General features: G+C 37.8%; 1 protein-coding gene across 2 annotated transcripts; it reads left to right on the top strand.

Annotated features, from left to right (window-relative positions):
- Positions 1-10548: 10548 nt before the first annotated feature.
- Positions 10549-15073, top strand: LOC117609031 (peptidoglycan-recognition protein LC). Of its 2 annotated transcripts, XM_034334871.2 has the most exons (5): positions 10549-11440; positions 11516-11619; positions 12504-13110; positions 13840-13998; positions 14121-15073. In XM_034334871.2, exons 3-5 carry the CDS (start codon positions 12507-12509, stop codon positions 14645-14647), a joined length of 1290 nt encoding a protein of 429 aa, XP_034190762.1. In that variant the 5' UTR covers positions 10549-11440; positions 11516-11619; positions 12504-12506; the 3' UTR covers positions 14648-15073. The 2 variants fall into 2 exon arrangements, with proteins under 2 accessions (XP_034190762.1, XP_034190768.1); XM_034334877.2 differs by having other exon boundaries at positions 10553-11619; positions 14127-15073.
- The last annotated feature ends 89 nt before the right edge of the window (positions 15074-15162 follow it).

Here is a 15162-nt window from a genome sequence, read left to right as displayed (position 1 = left end):
TGGAACAATGGTTCACGTGGAGTAAAATATCCAACCAGTAAGGAAATCATATTTTTATTCAAGTGAACTAATAATAAGGAATTTGTAAGTTTATATTGTGTGTTTGTCCTTTGTTTCTGAAGATGGTGAAGATAAATGGTATAATTGTAAGACCCTGTTATAGAATGATTAATACTTTAAGAGCCACAGTGAAAATTAAGTATAATTATAATATGAATTTTGAAAGGGGTAAATATCTAACTTCCCAATCTCCTGTTTCGTATCTAAATATTATCAGAAAAAATACAAGAACATAAGGCAGTAAGCCATTTCAAAAAGAGCAAAGATACGCTAAGAAATTAATTTAATTCTGAAGAAAGAGCTGAAGAAACCCTTCATAATCAAATTAATAAAACAATCTTTACTGCATAGCATAAGACACCCTCAAACAACAACTTTGCAGAACCCGGCAAAGCTCAATCTAGATTTTTCTTCCAGATACCAATTGCACGTATCATTTCCGTCATTTCGAAAAAAGTGAAGATAAATTTTATTTCTGAAGAAATAACTGAAGGATCTTTCCTTCGACAAATTAAAACGATCCTTACCGACAAGCATAAGACATCTTCGAACAACAAAATCTGAGAAACCGATAGAAATCAGTGGAGATTTTTCTTCCAGATGCCACCCACTCGGTTGCATGTATCTTTTCCGGCGGCAGGAACTTCCTTAAAATTCAATATAAGCCCCGCGGGCACCCCTACGAGACCGAGTCGCCACCCCCCCCCCGTCGAACGAGTCCCTTCAGCCGATGGCGACGGGGCCTGGTTACCATGGCGATTCTTTTGCTTGACAGGTGGCTGCAGCCACCACCAACCACCCTCCCCCAGCACCCTCCATCTCCTCCAGACTCGTTTGTTCTGCCTGCCACCGGTACGACGAACCAATCGCGCCCAGCGAAAAAATATTCAATCACGCGTCAAGAACTCGAGGGTGGTAGTGGTGGTGGCGACGATGGTGGTGGTGGTGCCGGCTTGGGAATGTAGTTGTAGTAGTGGCAGAATCGAATCACCCTCGTCTTTTCACCCCACCCTCCTTCGACTGTGACCAGGGACGAAGGTCGATGGCGGTGGAGGTCGAACCGCCCCTGCCGACAGAGAAACGCCACCCCCCTTTCACCCCTCGAAGTACGATGGAATAATAAAATGCTTCAGATTACATATTCAAAATCAATGGCTCCATACCTTCGACGTACAAAGGGGATGGGTGGGATCTCGCGTCCGCCATCCACCCCCGACCACGAATAAGAAGAAGGGGTGATAGCGAACGATTTCGCGGCCGACATTTTAAGCAACCACACCCTCATTTGCAATTGTTGTCCCTGTTTTCAGTTTGCCTTTAAGATTTACTTCCTACTCATTATTCCGACGGAATAATTAACTTCGTTCAAGCATATCGACATTTTTCTTCCGAATGTTTTACTTTTTTTCCCGGGGCTAAGATATCATCTGCAAATTTTTCTGTCAACCCTTGAGAACTTGAATCATTTTAATATTATAATAATATCTAAAGGAAAGCTTATTAATTTCTTAATAAATGTGGTCAATCAATTTTTCTTTCTAAAAATAAAATCAGTTGCAATTAGTTGCTACATAATTTTATTACTGTATGATAATTTTATTTTAATTCTACGTAAGATATTAGTTAAAAATTGTAATGATAAAGGGTTACATCAAATTTTGATTCTTGGTACTTTTGGAAACAAAGTAGATCAGGTTGTTAAATGAATTTCTCTTCTTCAAAGTTAAAATATTTATTACATATTTAGTTAATTATATATTTAAAAGGCTTTTTTAAATTATTTGCAATTTTCAGTAATTCAATTTCCTAATTTACTTCAATTAAAATATACCACTTGAACATTGGGTTTTATTAGAAAAATACCAACATAAGTTTAAAACGACGGTCACCCTTCGACCTTCGTCCTAATTAGCTGTAATTAGGCGCGAACGAGAATGGGCAACAACTTTATAAAAGTTGAAGGGAAGAAAGTCGAGCTGATCATTATGAGGTCTGAATTATGCGCGATAATTTCACAGACAATCGGAGAGGAAATGGCCGAGAGGATACTTCGCGAGAATTAATCAGTGACTAATTGATCCTGTAGAGATTAAGGTCATCGCCTTGAAGTGGCGGCCCGAAAAAGTTTTTGCTAATTAAATTAACTAGTGTAATGATGCCCGATTGAATCTATCCAAGTTAAATTCTTGTTCAAGTACTTGAAAATTAGAATTCTAAAATATTGGGGAGTAAAAATTCATTATCCACAGATAAGTCTCATTTTACCTTTTTAATTATTAAACACTATTTAACAACTTACTAGGATAATAAATCTTATCACAAAATAAACCACGTTCATGATAAAACAACATAGTGGACGTTAATATAACACGACTTTTTGACCGAAACAAGCACTTTAAAATCGTTAAATAACACATCGGAAATCAATTCCTCCCTTCACTGTTCCACCGACACCTCCCTGAATTGCGTTCTTTTTTTTCGTTCCCATCCATTTACTCTCTGTTCGGTATAACTTCCAAGAATACAAGAAACCTCGGACTCGTTTCACTGATTTTATAGCTTGGTACAAATAATTGCGAGAAATAATAACGCGGAGATATGATGGCCGCTCGTTTTCGAACTGGCCTCTTGCATTTTGTATGAACGTAGGACTGGTCCCAATGGCAAAGACCACCCTTTCGTCGACCACGTAGTGGGGTGAGCTTATGGTCTCGGTCAGGTTTCACGTGACCCCTTCAAGATTCCATACCAATTCGCCCTTATAGTTATTCATTGTGAAAAAACTGGACCTTGGTACGATATGGAGATTTCTTTTCAAAGCAAGTAGTAGTAGAATGCGAATTATAATCAAATTCTTAATTGGAAGGTATTATTTACTTCATACTGACAATAAGTAATTTATTGTAAAAAAATTAAAACTTTTCATAGTATCAAGGTTGTAATCAAAATTATTTATTCATATGTATTCTATAGTTAATTTCTCTTAATGGCGGACCATGGAGAGAGCCTCAATTTAATTCTATATCTGATATTACCTTCATTTTCTAAATTGCACACTGATCTTTTAAATATTATTTTTTTAATATTATATATGAAGCAATAACAATTCAATTTCGTTTGTAAGGAAAATTAATAAATATCATATGGATTGCAGTTATTTTTTATTGCAATTTTTACAAAAACAAATAGCACAGCCCTCATACATCGAAACATTGAAAAATCCTTATACAGTAAATCTTATTTACTTTTCTGATACTCTCTATCTCGAACGAACAGCACATTTATCTTTTTTGCTCCTCAGACCCCACCTCGCCAGTTAAGGGTTGCAGGGCACACTATGTATTTAGTCTCAGCGCCAACTCTCGTCAAGTAAGATCTTACGATCCCTGGTAACGATCTTCTCACGTCATCTTAACGAAACCATCATCGAGCAATGAGACTAAACAATAGACAAAAGCAACAGTGTTTTTTTTACTACAAGCAGCTGCCGAGCGCAAAAGCAGAGGGGGACATTACTTAATAAACGTGCGCATCCGGGGTGCGGTCCGGTCGGCATTGTTTCAGGATCGGTAAATGGGTGCTTGCCAGCGGATGCGTGCGTCCAAAGGGTTAAGGATTAAGCTTGTAGAATCCAGGCTCGGACCCACAATGGACACCTGGACGGGTCCGCGGGAGCCCATAGCAAAAAAACACTCCTTTTTCCACTCTCCTCTGGACATCTGCCATTGCAACCGTACCTTCCAAAGAACCGCTGGACCCACTGTCCATCAACGGAAGAATTTTCCATCTAAATATACTCGATTCCTTCGGGAGAAACACTCCGTGAGATTTTCGCAACAGCAGAGAGTTTAAAGAGCGTACTTGAAACAGGCCACCGATACAGAGTTATGATAATTATTTCGCGCAACCCTTGAGAACGCGACGCATCAGAGAGAGAGAATCTACTTGTATATTTTTTTTTTCTTCTTTTTCTACTTGAACCAGTACCACTCCCGGGCCACTCGTGTCTCGGCGAAAACAATAAGTTGCATAATAAGCAGGACGAATAAAGAGGAACCTGTTTCTCCGGTACCAGGGATGAAGAGGGAGTGAAATAAGATGGGGTAGAGAGAGAGAGACGTATAAGGGAATAAGGGAATCTCCTTCGTGCGAGCCACCATCATCTCACGAGTTATGATGATCTTTTTTTTCCTTCTTTGGCCAAGGCGATACAGGTATATTGAAATCTCTAGGACAAAACGACGCACTAATAACGTATGCACCGTGCAGCTGGCAGCGTAGTTTTGTTCTTCTTGGCGCTACAGGTTCTTGAATTTCACACACGTCATGCCGCGGTTCGATGGGGTCGCGACGCAACTACTTTCTCTCTCACTCTTTCACTTTTGTTACCTCTTTCACCGAACTCTCTCCCGTTCTTTTCCCCGCCAGAAGAACCCCCTATTGTTTTACCTAGCGAGACCAGTTTTTGTTTCACTCTGTCTCTCTCCACGGCTTATTATATGCGCTTTCTGCCCGTTCGTGTACACGATTGTTCGCACGGGCGGGCTTCGAACCCGATTCGTTCGCGCGACCGCGCCGAAGTAGAGGAACCGTGAGGGTCGGCTGCGAATCCGGTCAAACGGCGAACAGAGAACGATGGAAAAAAAAAGCGATACAATAAAAGGGGTTAAAGTTGATACAATTGAGCGAGAAACGGCGACGTTGCACGCGTGATTTATTTTTACAGTCAGCCTCGAGTCGCGCAGCAACGGGGTAGCGGGACCATTGTCTTTCTCGCACGTCGGCGCAGGGAGGCACAAACGGAATGCCTTCGCGATCACTTAAAAACTCGATCAGCAAAAGTTTTTTTCTATGGAAGTTCGTTACGGTTAACGAATGTTACATGTGGGGTTGAAGGAACTAGGTGTGTCAAAGTGTTACACCTTTTTATTAGAAGCTTGAAAAGGAAATTAGATTCGATGATATAAGAGAAACGTTTCAGGATATTGTCCTTTCTATGAATATTGCTGCTAATATTAAATTCTTTCATGGCCAAACTAACGTGTTTCAAAATTTTTAAGTTAACTGTTGGTCACAATCATAATTTAAGTTTTATTTATGTAAAATCATATTCTATTTAAATTGCTGTAATATATATATTGAATCATTTATAATAATATATTAAATCATTTAATATAGTCTTTGCTCGTTACAATTATTACAATATTATTTCAATAATAATGTATTCTACTAAAAATGTATTCGATGTTATAGAAACTAGAGAAGTAAAAGATTTTCAGTAAATTTAATATTCATATCTAATATGCATATAAATAAAAAACATTGGAAATGTATACTTTTTTGATTCCGGTGTATGCCTGAATTTAAAGGAATAATTGCATGTACCATACACGAGTGTCACAACTCCAAATTTAGTGGTACGGTAGAGGACACAACCATTAATCATCGGGCCACGTACTGACACAACATCCCCTATACACCATTCCAACACGAGATGGCATGTGACGCCATAAATTGCTAAATTAAAAGGCTGAAAGGATATACAAAATGGTACCGGTATTGTTTTTTATGCCCACGGAATGGTTCACTCGTATTGTTTTTATGTGAATACATTTGCATCCGAATGACGTTCAAGTAATTAGCATATAAAGAGGACAAGGTGTTATAATCGTATTGCACAAAATGAGTAACAATTTATATCGTCCATTTATTCTATTATTCATCGACCGTGTTCAAAATTTGAAATACCTCCAAAAATGTTCCACTTTATAACAAAATTATATCCCTGAAAGCAAAATATTCAAAACTAACCATCGATAAACAAAAATTTACTCGAGGTAATAATTATTCTTGAGAGAAAATGCTAATTCAATGTTTAAATTATACTTCATGTTATATCGTCTTAATTATTTAAATAAATATTCCACCTATTCTGGTTTCTTTACCATTACATCATCACTATAAAATTGCAGATTCAGTAGAATTTAGAATATCTACTAATTGTTTCTGCTCCCAATGTAATAATTGAGGATCTAACCCACTTGTCTATAGCTTCAGCAATTTTTGAAATTTTCAATTCCTATCTTACAGGGGAACATTCAAATAATTCAAATTTTTAAATAATATGAGGAAAGAGTAAATATCCTCTAATAAACGAAATTTCCACACTGCTATAAAGTAAATATTTTTTAAATTACGTGTATTCAATTTATCAACCATTCAACTACATTATTTTTAACTCTATAATAAAAAAAGAACGTTCAATCGAGTGCGTAGTATTTGATCCATCGAAATTGGCCGTCGCAAAAGCGATGGTCTAGTAATCTAACGTTCCCCGAGGGTCGGCACGTCCAACAAATCGGTTAGCGGGCATAAATTGAAATGCTAAAAGCGAAATTGGGTAGGAATTAGGAAAAACGCGGCGAAATGGGACGATGATTACACGGAGGAAAGTTGGTGGCGGATGGCGAACGTCGGAGACGGTGGAAGGGTCGAAAGGGCGGTCGTCGGAGGTGGGCCCACTGACTGAAGTCTGAATTCTCTACCCCTCATCGGCCGGATTGCGCTGGCCATCCGAGTCTATGGTGGAACCGCGACTAGAACGAGGGTGGAGAAGAGGGTGAGGAGTCGAAGGGGGTTGAAATGGTGGGGTAGTCGCGTCTTACCGTACCAAAAGGGGAGAAACGTTGCGAGGAAAGGGAATGGTTACGGGGTTGCGATGGTGGAGGGTGTTCCGAGTGCCGCGTAAATAACTTCCATCTTCGAGGGTGCAACCACCCCATCGGGAGGGATGGACTTCGAACAGAACGGTGAGAGAAAGAGAGAAAGTGAAAAAGTGAAAAATAAAAAGAAGGTCCAACGGGGGTAAAGAGGGAGTCTGTAACAGGGTGGTGATTCCGTTGGAAGAGAGAGACGTAAAATATTCTTAATGAGCAAAGACTTTCAAGTATTGACTCAAAATGGCGGCCGTCCTTTCAAGTCGGCTTGTTAAGCATTATTCCGCGCCCTGCCGCCCCTTTCCTCGTTACCCTTCGCTTTGTACAAATTCTTTTCCACCCTCCTCCTCTTCCTTCTTCGCGTGCACAGCTTACTTAGCGTGCCAGTATCCTATGCAAGGACACTAATCCAGCTTCTTCTTACCGTGCCTCTTTTTCACGATGTATAGTTGCAAACAAGAGAAAGAAAAATACTACAAAGAAATGACCAGAACCTAATGCCAATGCTAGTCTCGCCGATCTTTTTGTGCTCTTTATTAAGTCGAAAGAGACAAATAACTATCCCTTCGTTTTTTTTCACCCGTATCAAAGGAAAGGACCAATGAACTTCTCTCTACAATGGAATACTTTGTTTTTGTAAAATATTTATATAAATTGAATAAATCACAGAACTAGAAAGAAAGAGAACTATTCGACTTTTATTTGCACTCACAAGTTCAAAGGGTTGAATTAAATGAATAAATATACATTTATAGATATTGTTCATTCCAAAAATAATCTAGTGTTTATTTAAAATCTAAGTAGTGCGTAAGAAGATATCGAAGATTGAAAATAAGTCCCTGTTGCAAATACACCTAATCCGAAATCGAAATATTTCCCCGAGGGATCTAAGGAATTCGCAAACACACGATTCCCAATTCTCCCAAGTGAAAAGTAAGTCGACCGAAAGTCGAAAAATTCTTTAAGACGCTTTTCCCCAAGGATGAAGGCTATCGAGGCTTTTACAAAAAACGCTTTCGTACGAATGAGTCGAGGAGTGGATTATTTAAGGGAGAAGTCCAGGAAGCTTGGATGCGCTGCTCGAGACTTGTTAGAAGTTGGCTTTCGCTTTGAACCTTCATACACCACTCGCACACTTCGCAGGGGGGTAGCGGAATAAGGGTTAAAAATGTATAAGATAAGACAGAGAGCTGTCTATGGGTGAAGAAAGAGAAAAAGAGAGCCAATAGCTTCGGGGCAAAGGAGACAGTAAAATGAAGGAGAACGTGAAACCGAGACAGACAGAACTTTCATTATTGATCAAAGAAACTGAGTGTCGCTTCCCTCCTCAAAAGCTCGTTCTATTCAACTTGCCTTCGGCTTTCCATTAAAAATACCACTGGCGTCATCCGCTTTTTGCGACGTCGACGCGATCTCGTCTTTCGATATCGTCCTATGTCTTCCTTTCATGCTTATTTGTTGCTCACAACGGATCATTATAAATGCTCGAATTTTCTCATCCATTTCATTACAACTATAAAATGTTTTACGGTTATTATTTAATTTTCTTCATTATTACTTAGGGTTATTATCAATGAAAACATGGAGGAAGTGTCTATGAATCAAATAAAAACTTTGATGACGATGCAATTGGATCATTTTGCTTTAGCAAGTAATAGAGCTTCATTAATCGATTCATGAAAGTAACTTATGTATGCTATAAACCTAATATGCTTTTATTAACCTTTAAACAGCCAACGACTGAGACGATGATGATTTAAATTTAATTTTATATTATACTTAACTTCGAGTTCTTTATAGTATAAACTTCTTTTAATATTATTTCTTAACTTTAATTAATATAGTTTAATTTCAAGTACTTCTATTATTCAATATATTTTAAAAAATAGTTAAAGTGTACATGTAGATAATAGAGTAGAATATTCAAGCAGTGCACTCTATCACCTGAATGTAAAAAACCCGTGACTACAAACAATAACATGCTTTGTCCATTGTCCACGCTCCAGTCTAAAAAGACTGGACATGCTTTTGTTTTCGAGGGGTTATGATTTAAGGGGTCCCAGACACCCCCAGATGAGATTAGGTCTGCATGCAGAGAGAACAGCCTGTATGACAATCTTGCGTGTTTTACCAGTCCCTTCTTTACCACACCTCGCACAAATTACGGAAAACGCACAATTTCTACCCGCTCTGACTCCATTTTTTATAAATTAATTAAAACAAATAAACTATACACATTATTAAAATACTTGTAACATAATCTTGTATTCGCTTCATGCGTCTTGGCAAATAAATCGTTTTAAAAAAGCAACTGAGTTATTATTTAATTTACCCAATTACTAGAGGGCCAAAACTTATGAAAAATATGGTTCCTTATTGTACTGTTAGAGGGCGCTGATTCGACATTTGAAATTTAGTTGACATTTTTACCGCTAGAGGGCCTAAAACTAAGCAAAGATTAGTTTCTGTTTTTACCGCCAGAGGGCACTGATTCGACATTTGAAATTTAGTTGACATTTTTGCCGCTAGGGGGCCTAAAACTAAGCAGCTATTAGTTCCTCTTTCTGTCGCCAGAGGGCGCTAATTCGACATTTGAAATTTAGTTGACATTTTTGCCGCTAGAGGGCCTAAAACTAAGCATCGATTAGTTCCTTTTTCTGTCGCCAGAGGGCGCTGATTCGCCATTTGAAATTTAGTTGACATTTTTGCCGCTAGGGGGCAAAATATTTTGTAAATTTTTTTTTTTTACGTGGGGAAATCTTGCATAAGACCCCCCACCGACCCCTGTGGGAGGGCGGCGGGGGAGTGTCAGATTCTTACTGACTAAAACTCCACGGCAATCGGAACTGGCGCTAAAGGAGGGCTCTAGGATCTTATATGTCTTACTCCGGAGCCCTCCACGCCTGGCACATAAGTGCCCATCTCGGGTGCCCATAATATGGCCGATATCGGGGGTCGCAGCCGCTGCCACCCGCTCCTTAGACCGCTCCTTAGATAGAGTCTCATTACGCTGCAAATCTGATACCTTCATCTATAAATTAGTCGCATCAAAGAGAAGGTGTAATGCAGTTTCATTTTCGACCTTAGCGCCATCTATACAAAAACGGCGGAAACTACTTCACGACTTATCGATCGATCCCTTGGAAGTTGGCACATTACCGACTTATCGATCGATTCGCCGACAGTCAGTAAGTGCCTACTTATCGATTGATCCTCCGACAGTCGGTAAGTTGTCGCGTAACAATTTTAATGGTTTTTATAGTTTACTTGTTTTAATTAATGGCAGTCTTTAACAGTATCTCGTCGGTGGCTTATTGAATACGTTCATAATGGGGATGAAATTTGACTTTAGCCCTCTGATGGGCCTCGGCTAGTCATTCCTTTTATTTATAATTTCATCTTTCCTTATACAACTCATGAAAATTTTTATCCAATCTAATATAAATTCCAATCAAATTTTTATTTGTGTCTAATAAAATGATTGAAAGAAAATCTTCCAATGTTTTGAATTCAATTCCTTCAAATTTATATATTTAATAATTTTTTGGCCAAAATTTTCATAACGTGTAAAACACAGGCCATATTCAATAATTAATACGTGCAAACTCTATACGAATTGATACATTTCAATACAACGTAAATGTTCTTATCAGCTCGAGTGTGTATTCGTAGAATTAGCAGATATTACGGAATCTAGAAGCTGAAAACATTGGATATTAAAATACAGAAGTATGGTAAATAAGATTTAACCAATTAACGTATTTTTTTACTCATAAATTAATGAAATAACATGAAAATCTATTCTGTCTAAAATCCAGTTAGACCATCCATACAAACTACTGTCACTGCTTATCGCTATCTCGTTGCATAAAGTGTAACAAAATAATTTCCACGAACAAGTAAAATCGCTTAAACCATATTAATCAGCGTTGAAGCGTAGATTAAGCTAATGTACAACACGAGTTGCAATAATGTCCATTTGCATACAACGAAGGAAAAGCTCAGAGTGGTGTTGCACTCGATTTCCCAGCCTGTTCGACCAAGCACCGACAGTTCGTCACAGCGACGAATCGTGAAGAGATAATATTGATATGCACCATAGAATTTTACTGCATCGACGGTTTAATTCGATTGTGACCGCGCTTCTTATCGAACGACGTTCGTTCATCGGAGAAATCGTTGTCGGCTCATAACGAGGCGTAAACTTTTCAGCATCGAATTTCTTCTTTTTTTTTATATTACCTCAAATGACGTATTCAGTCCCCGAAGATTTCCTCCTTCTACCGTGTGTCAGAGACAGCCACGTCCTTCGTGAAACTCCTCGCACGTCACGAACCAGTGACGTACATTTGTGAAACGACAACGGGTACGGTGGAAGAAATCCATAGGATGCTACATTTCCCATGACTCTCCTAGTGGGACACGTGTTTGGAACTTTCGTTCTTTCCCTAGTGAAATGTTTTTTTTACGGATTACGTTAATCAGTACGAGACTTGTTCAGCTTGGAAGTTCCAGTTTTAACTGCGACCTTCGGCAGACGCGCGGCGTCACCGGCAGTAGTGTCTGCGACAGTGTCGTAGAATCATGACGGTACCGTTAATCTGTGTCTCATGAACGACATTTTATAAATCAGCAATTCGTGTACCGCGTGCAAACATCCGGTGGTATGTGTGAAAAACTTAGCAATTTTGAATTTTCAAATAATTCCTGCTTTGTAACGAAATCGTGTTTTCAAGCAGAGACGAAGAAAGATAGTTGTCCAGCGAGACGCCATGTTGTAGGCTGATGATAATCAAGCGCTAACAAAGTGACCGCGTACAACAGAAAGGATGATTTATACGAGGTAATTCCATATGATTCATTTTATCATATATATTTTTAGAAAGAATTGTGGACAAATTATTTAATTAGAAATCAGTTTTACCATTGATTATGATATGTAGATTTTGTGTTCTTATTATCATCATCATCTGTTTTAGACGTCTTTCTTGGTCTATCTATTAATATATTTTTATCACTACGAAACCTTAGAGTTTTATACATTTGTATACTTAATATTCACAATTGCGTAAATTTTGTAATGTACGATGAACTTTGATCCTATAATAGCGTGATTAATATTCTTAGCTCCGAATGGTACGATAGGCAGTTTAAGCAATTGAAAATCGTAATCTGTTATTATCTTGATAAGCCGAGGCTACCAAAGGTAGTGGGAAAGAATTAATTTTTGATCGATACCATTGATTCGATTCGCTATTGATCGTCCCCGATAAACAGAAACAATTCAAAGGCGAGCAGGAAATGAAGGTTCAAGAATTTCGGGTCATTACACTGGAATTAACGTTTTAACGGCATGACCTATTATCAGAATTGATCTTCGGTCTTTGACTTTCTAAATGCATTCCTTCGTTTGTCTAACGATAACAAGTTCTCCAAAATATTGTAGAAACAAGATTAGCGCGATAAAGAAACACAAGTTATATTTGGTTTTCGCGAAAAATACGAAATAAATACTTCCCTCTCGAATTCGCCTAAATTATAAGGAATTTTCTGATAAAAAATTCTCGTATTAATTACTTAGAATATTTTGAGAATAAAAAATACTATCTGACGAAATTTGCACCGCATTAAAAACTTCCTGCTTTTATCTCTTTATGCGTTGAACGGATCCCGTAGATAATCGCTTTACGATGCAAACAAAGGAAACAAATATTTTTGTTCCTGCAGTGCATGGGCATGGTGACATTGGTGCAACACCATCAGGAAACAGCACCGGACGAAGACCGGTATCAGAAGGATCAGGATCAAGTTATTAACATCCCGACCGAGAATCGGGACAGCGACGATTGTCGCGAGGAAATTGCCCACCCCCTCAAAGATACTGCGGTTGTTGTCGCCGGAAATGGTAGCCTCGCCGGTTCCTCTACGCAGTGCAGTGACGTAGAAGAAGAGGACGATGAAGACGAGACGGACTCCGACGAAAGGGAATGGATACCCGATTTACCGGTGCCTACAGTATACCAGCAACACCAGCAAGTGTCCACTGCCGATGGAAACGTGGTGTTGCCCAATGCCGAAGCATCAAATTTTGGTGACGTGCGAGTAAAGAACTCGAGTAATGTGCATCTCGGTAACAAGACGTTTTATAAGGGACCGGTGACGATAAAACAATTTGTTTATACCAACCCGGTCTCCGTACAGGAAAACGGTAACGTTAAGGACGACAATGAACAAACTCACGATGCCAATGGCTCTGCTTCATCGGCTGCTAACAATAAGGAAGATTCGACTGTCAATAGCTCGGTACTATCCCAAAGCCGTAATATTGACAAAGGTGATCATTGTAATTTTAATTTTCAAATGTGATTCAATACTTTATCTAAATTGACCATTCAAGAAATTCTCGGATTTGATAAATTAATTTGTTTTTATCGAATCTGTCATCTTCGAGATTCTGTTATCTTCATTCATTGAGTTTTATCTCTGCGCATTTGTTAATTAAATCCGATAAAATATGACCGGAAGTAGATACATCCCATTACGAAATCTGTGCTCGAGAGATTGAGAAATGTATTTAGTCTCAAGTTTAGTCAATCACGAGAAGGATTTATTCATCCTTATTTTTTAAGTTCATTATTTATGTAGAGTAAATATAACAAAATGGTTTATATATCTGACTATTTTACTTGTCGCTATTGTTATGCCAGAATAAACGGTACGTACTTTACGATAATTATTTTTATATAATACCGTGATGTACAAAACTTTCTTAGTTCGATATAATATATAAATGATACCTTGAATAACTTTTTTTTAATAAGTATTTTTTATTCTGGCATAGATTACAGAAACGTTTTGGGCTGTAAAGGTAATAAAACAATACCCTACTATAACGCAGAAGACAGTGACAGCGTAAAACAAACATTATTACAAAAGGGTTAATATTTTTTGTTTAAGTAGAACATTATAATAAATCATTTTATTTAATAGAATTGTATTATAGAAATATAGAAATGAATTAATATGTTTTCAATTTTTAACTGATGTTTCTTTACTATTTCAGTAACAAAATGGTTGTGGACCTGGAGATGCGCCGCACTTATGTGTACGCTTTCCTTAATCCTTGTAACCACTGTGATCGCCGTGAGTGTACACTATACAAGTAACTCTACTGCACCACCAGCTCCTATTTTCCCGGAAATACCAGATTCCTCGCTCGGAGGTAATTCTATATTTACACAAATTTCTAACTCATCAGGTGTTAATTCGACAACAATATATTTGTGACTTTTTACACGAGGGAATGCAGAGATATAAACGCATCAATTAATTGTAACGTTCAAGTTGCAGGTGTTAAAGTGAAGAATGTTCGTTTCGTCGAACGAAGCGAATGGGGTGCTCAACCACCTTCGGTACAATTGACGAAGATGAAACTTCCGGTACCGTATGTGATCATTAGTCATACAGCAACTGAGTTCTGTACCACGCAATCAGAATGTACATTTCACGTTCGTTTCGCGCAAACATTTCACATTGAATCGAGAAGGTGGTCGGATATAGGGTATAATTTTCTTGTCGGAGGCGATGGATACGTGTACGTTGGTCGAAGTTGGGATTACATGGGATCGCATGCGTTTGGATTCAATAATATAAGCATAGGTATCTCCTTTATCGGTACATTTAATTCCGTCATACCACCCAAAAATCAATTATACGCCGCTCAAAGAGTCATCGAATTAGGGGTTGAACATGGCAAAATTTCGCCGGATTATAAATTATTAGGGCACAGACAAGTCTCTCGGACCTTAAGTCCGGGTGATGCTTTGTACAGTATCATCCAAACTTGGCCTCATTGGTCATCAACCCCGTGAACAAAATTTCTTTCATATTTTGAAATATATAAAATTCACATCTCTAGAACAAAGTTCTATTCGCCTAGAATCTAGAACAATGTAATTTTGCCTAGCATTTATATATTCATTTAAGAATTTAAATAATTTCGCTTAATAAAATGCCGAATATATTTCAATTATTAAATGGTAATTTGAAATGAATAAGTGACTGCGATATAGAATATGCGTAGTAATGTATAAAAGAGAAATAAGGAACTTGAGAATACTAATAAGCCAGCGCGATATGAAGATCTCTTTTGTAGATAAGTGAACAAAATTATTATGTAGACATGTAATATCGTATTCTCAATTATAAATGTGATGTGTATATTTTAATGTAACATTTATAACTTTATATTTTATATTATGTAAGATAAAACAATTTTGTAAGTCATTTAATATCTACTAAAATGGATAGTGTGTATATATTATGAAAATATAGAAAGTAAATATAAAAAATGCATAATATAAAATGTTTAATTTCAAATGTTAAA

Source organism: Osmia lignaria, chromosome 9, assembly GCF_051020975.1.
Source record: "Osmia lignaria lignaria isolate PbOS001 chromosome 9, iyOsmLign1, whole genome shotgun sequence".
Classification (NCBI taxonomy): Eukaryota; Metazoa; Arthropoda; class Insecta; order Hymenoptera; family Megachilidae; genus Osmia; species Osmia lignaria.
This window is presented reverse-complemented; position numbering and strand designations above follow the sequence as displayed.

Excerpts from the sequence above, each read along its gene's own strand:
- LOC117609031 (XM_034334871.2), top strand. The coding sequence starts at position 12,507 with ATGGGCATGGTGACATTGGTGCAACACCATCAGGAAACAGCACCGGAC. Across the intron at positions 13,111-13,839 it reads AAGCCGTAATATTGACAAAG|TAACAAAATGGTTGTGGACC; the intron begins GTGATCATTGTA and ends TTACTATTTCAG. Across the intron at positions 13,999-14,120 it reads ACCAGATTCCTCGCTCGGAG|TTGCAGGTGTTAAAGTGAAG; the intron begins GTAATTCTATAT and ends GTAACGTTCAAG.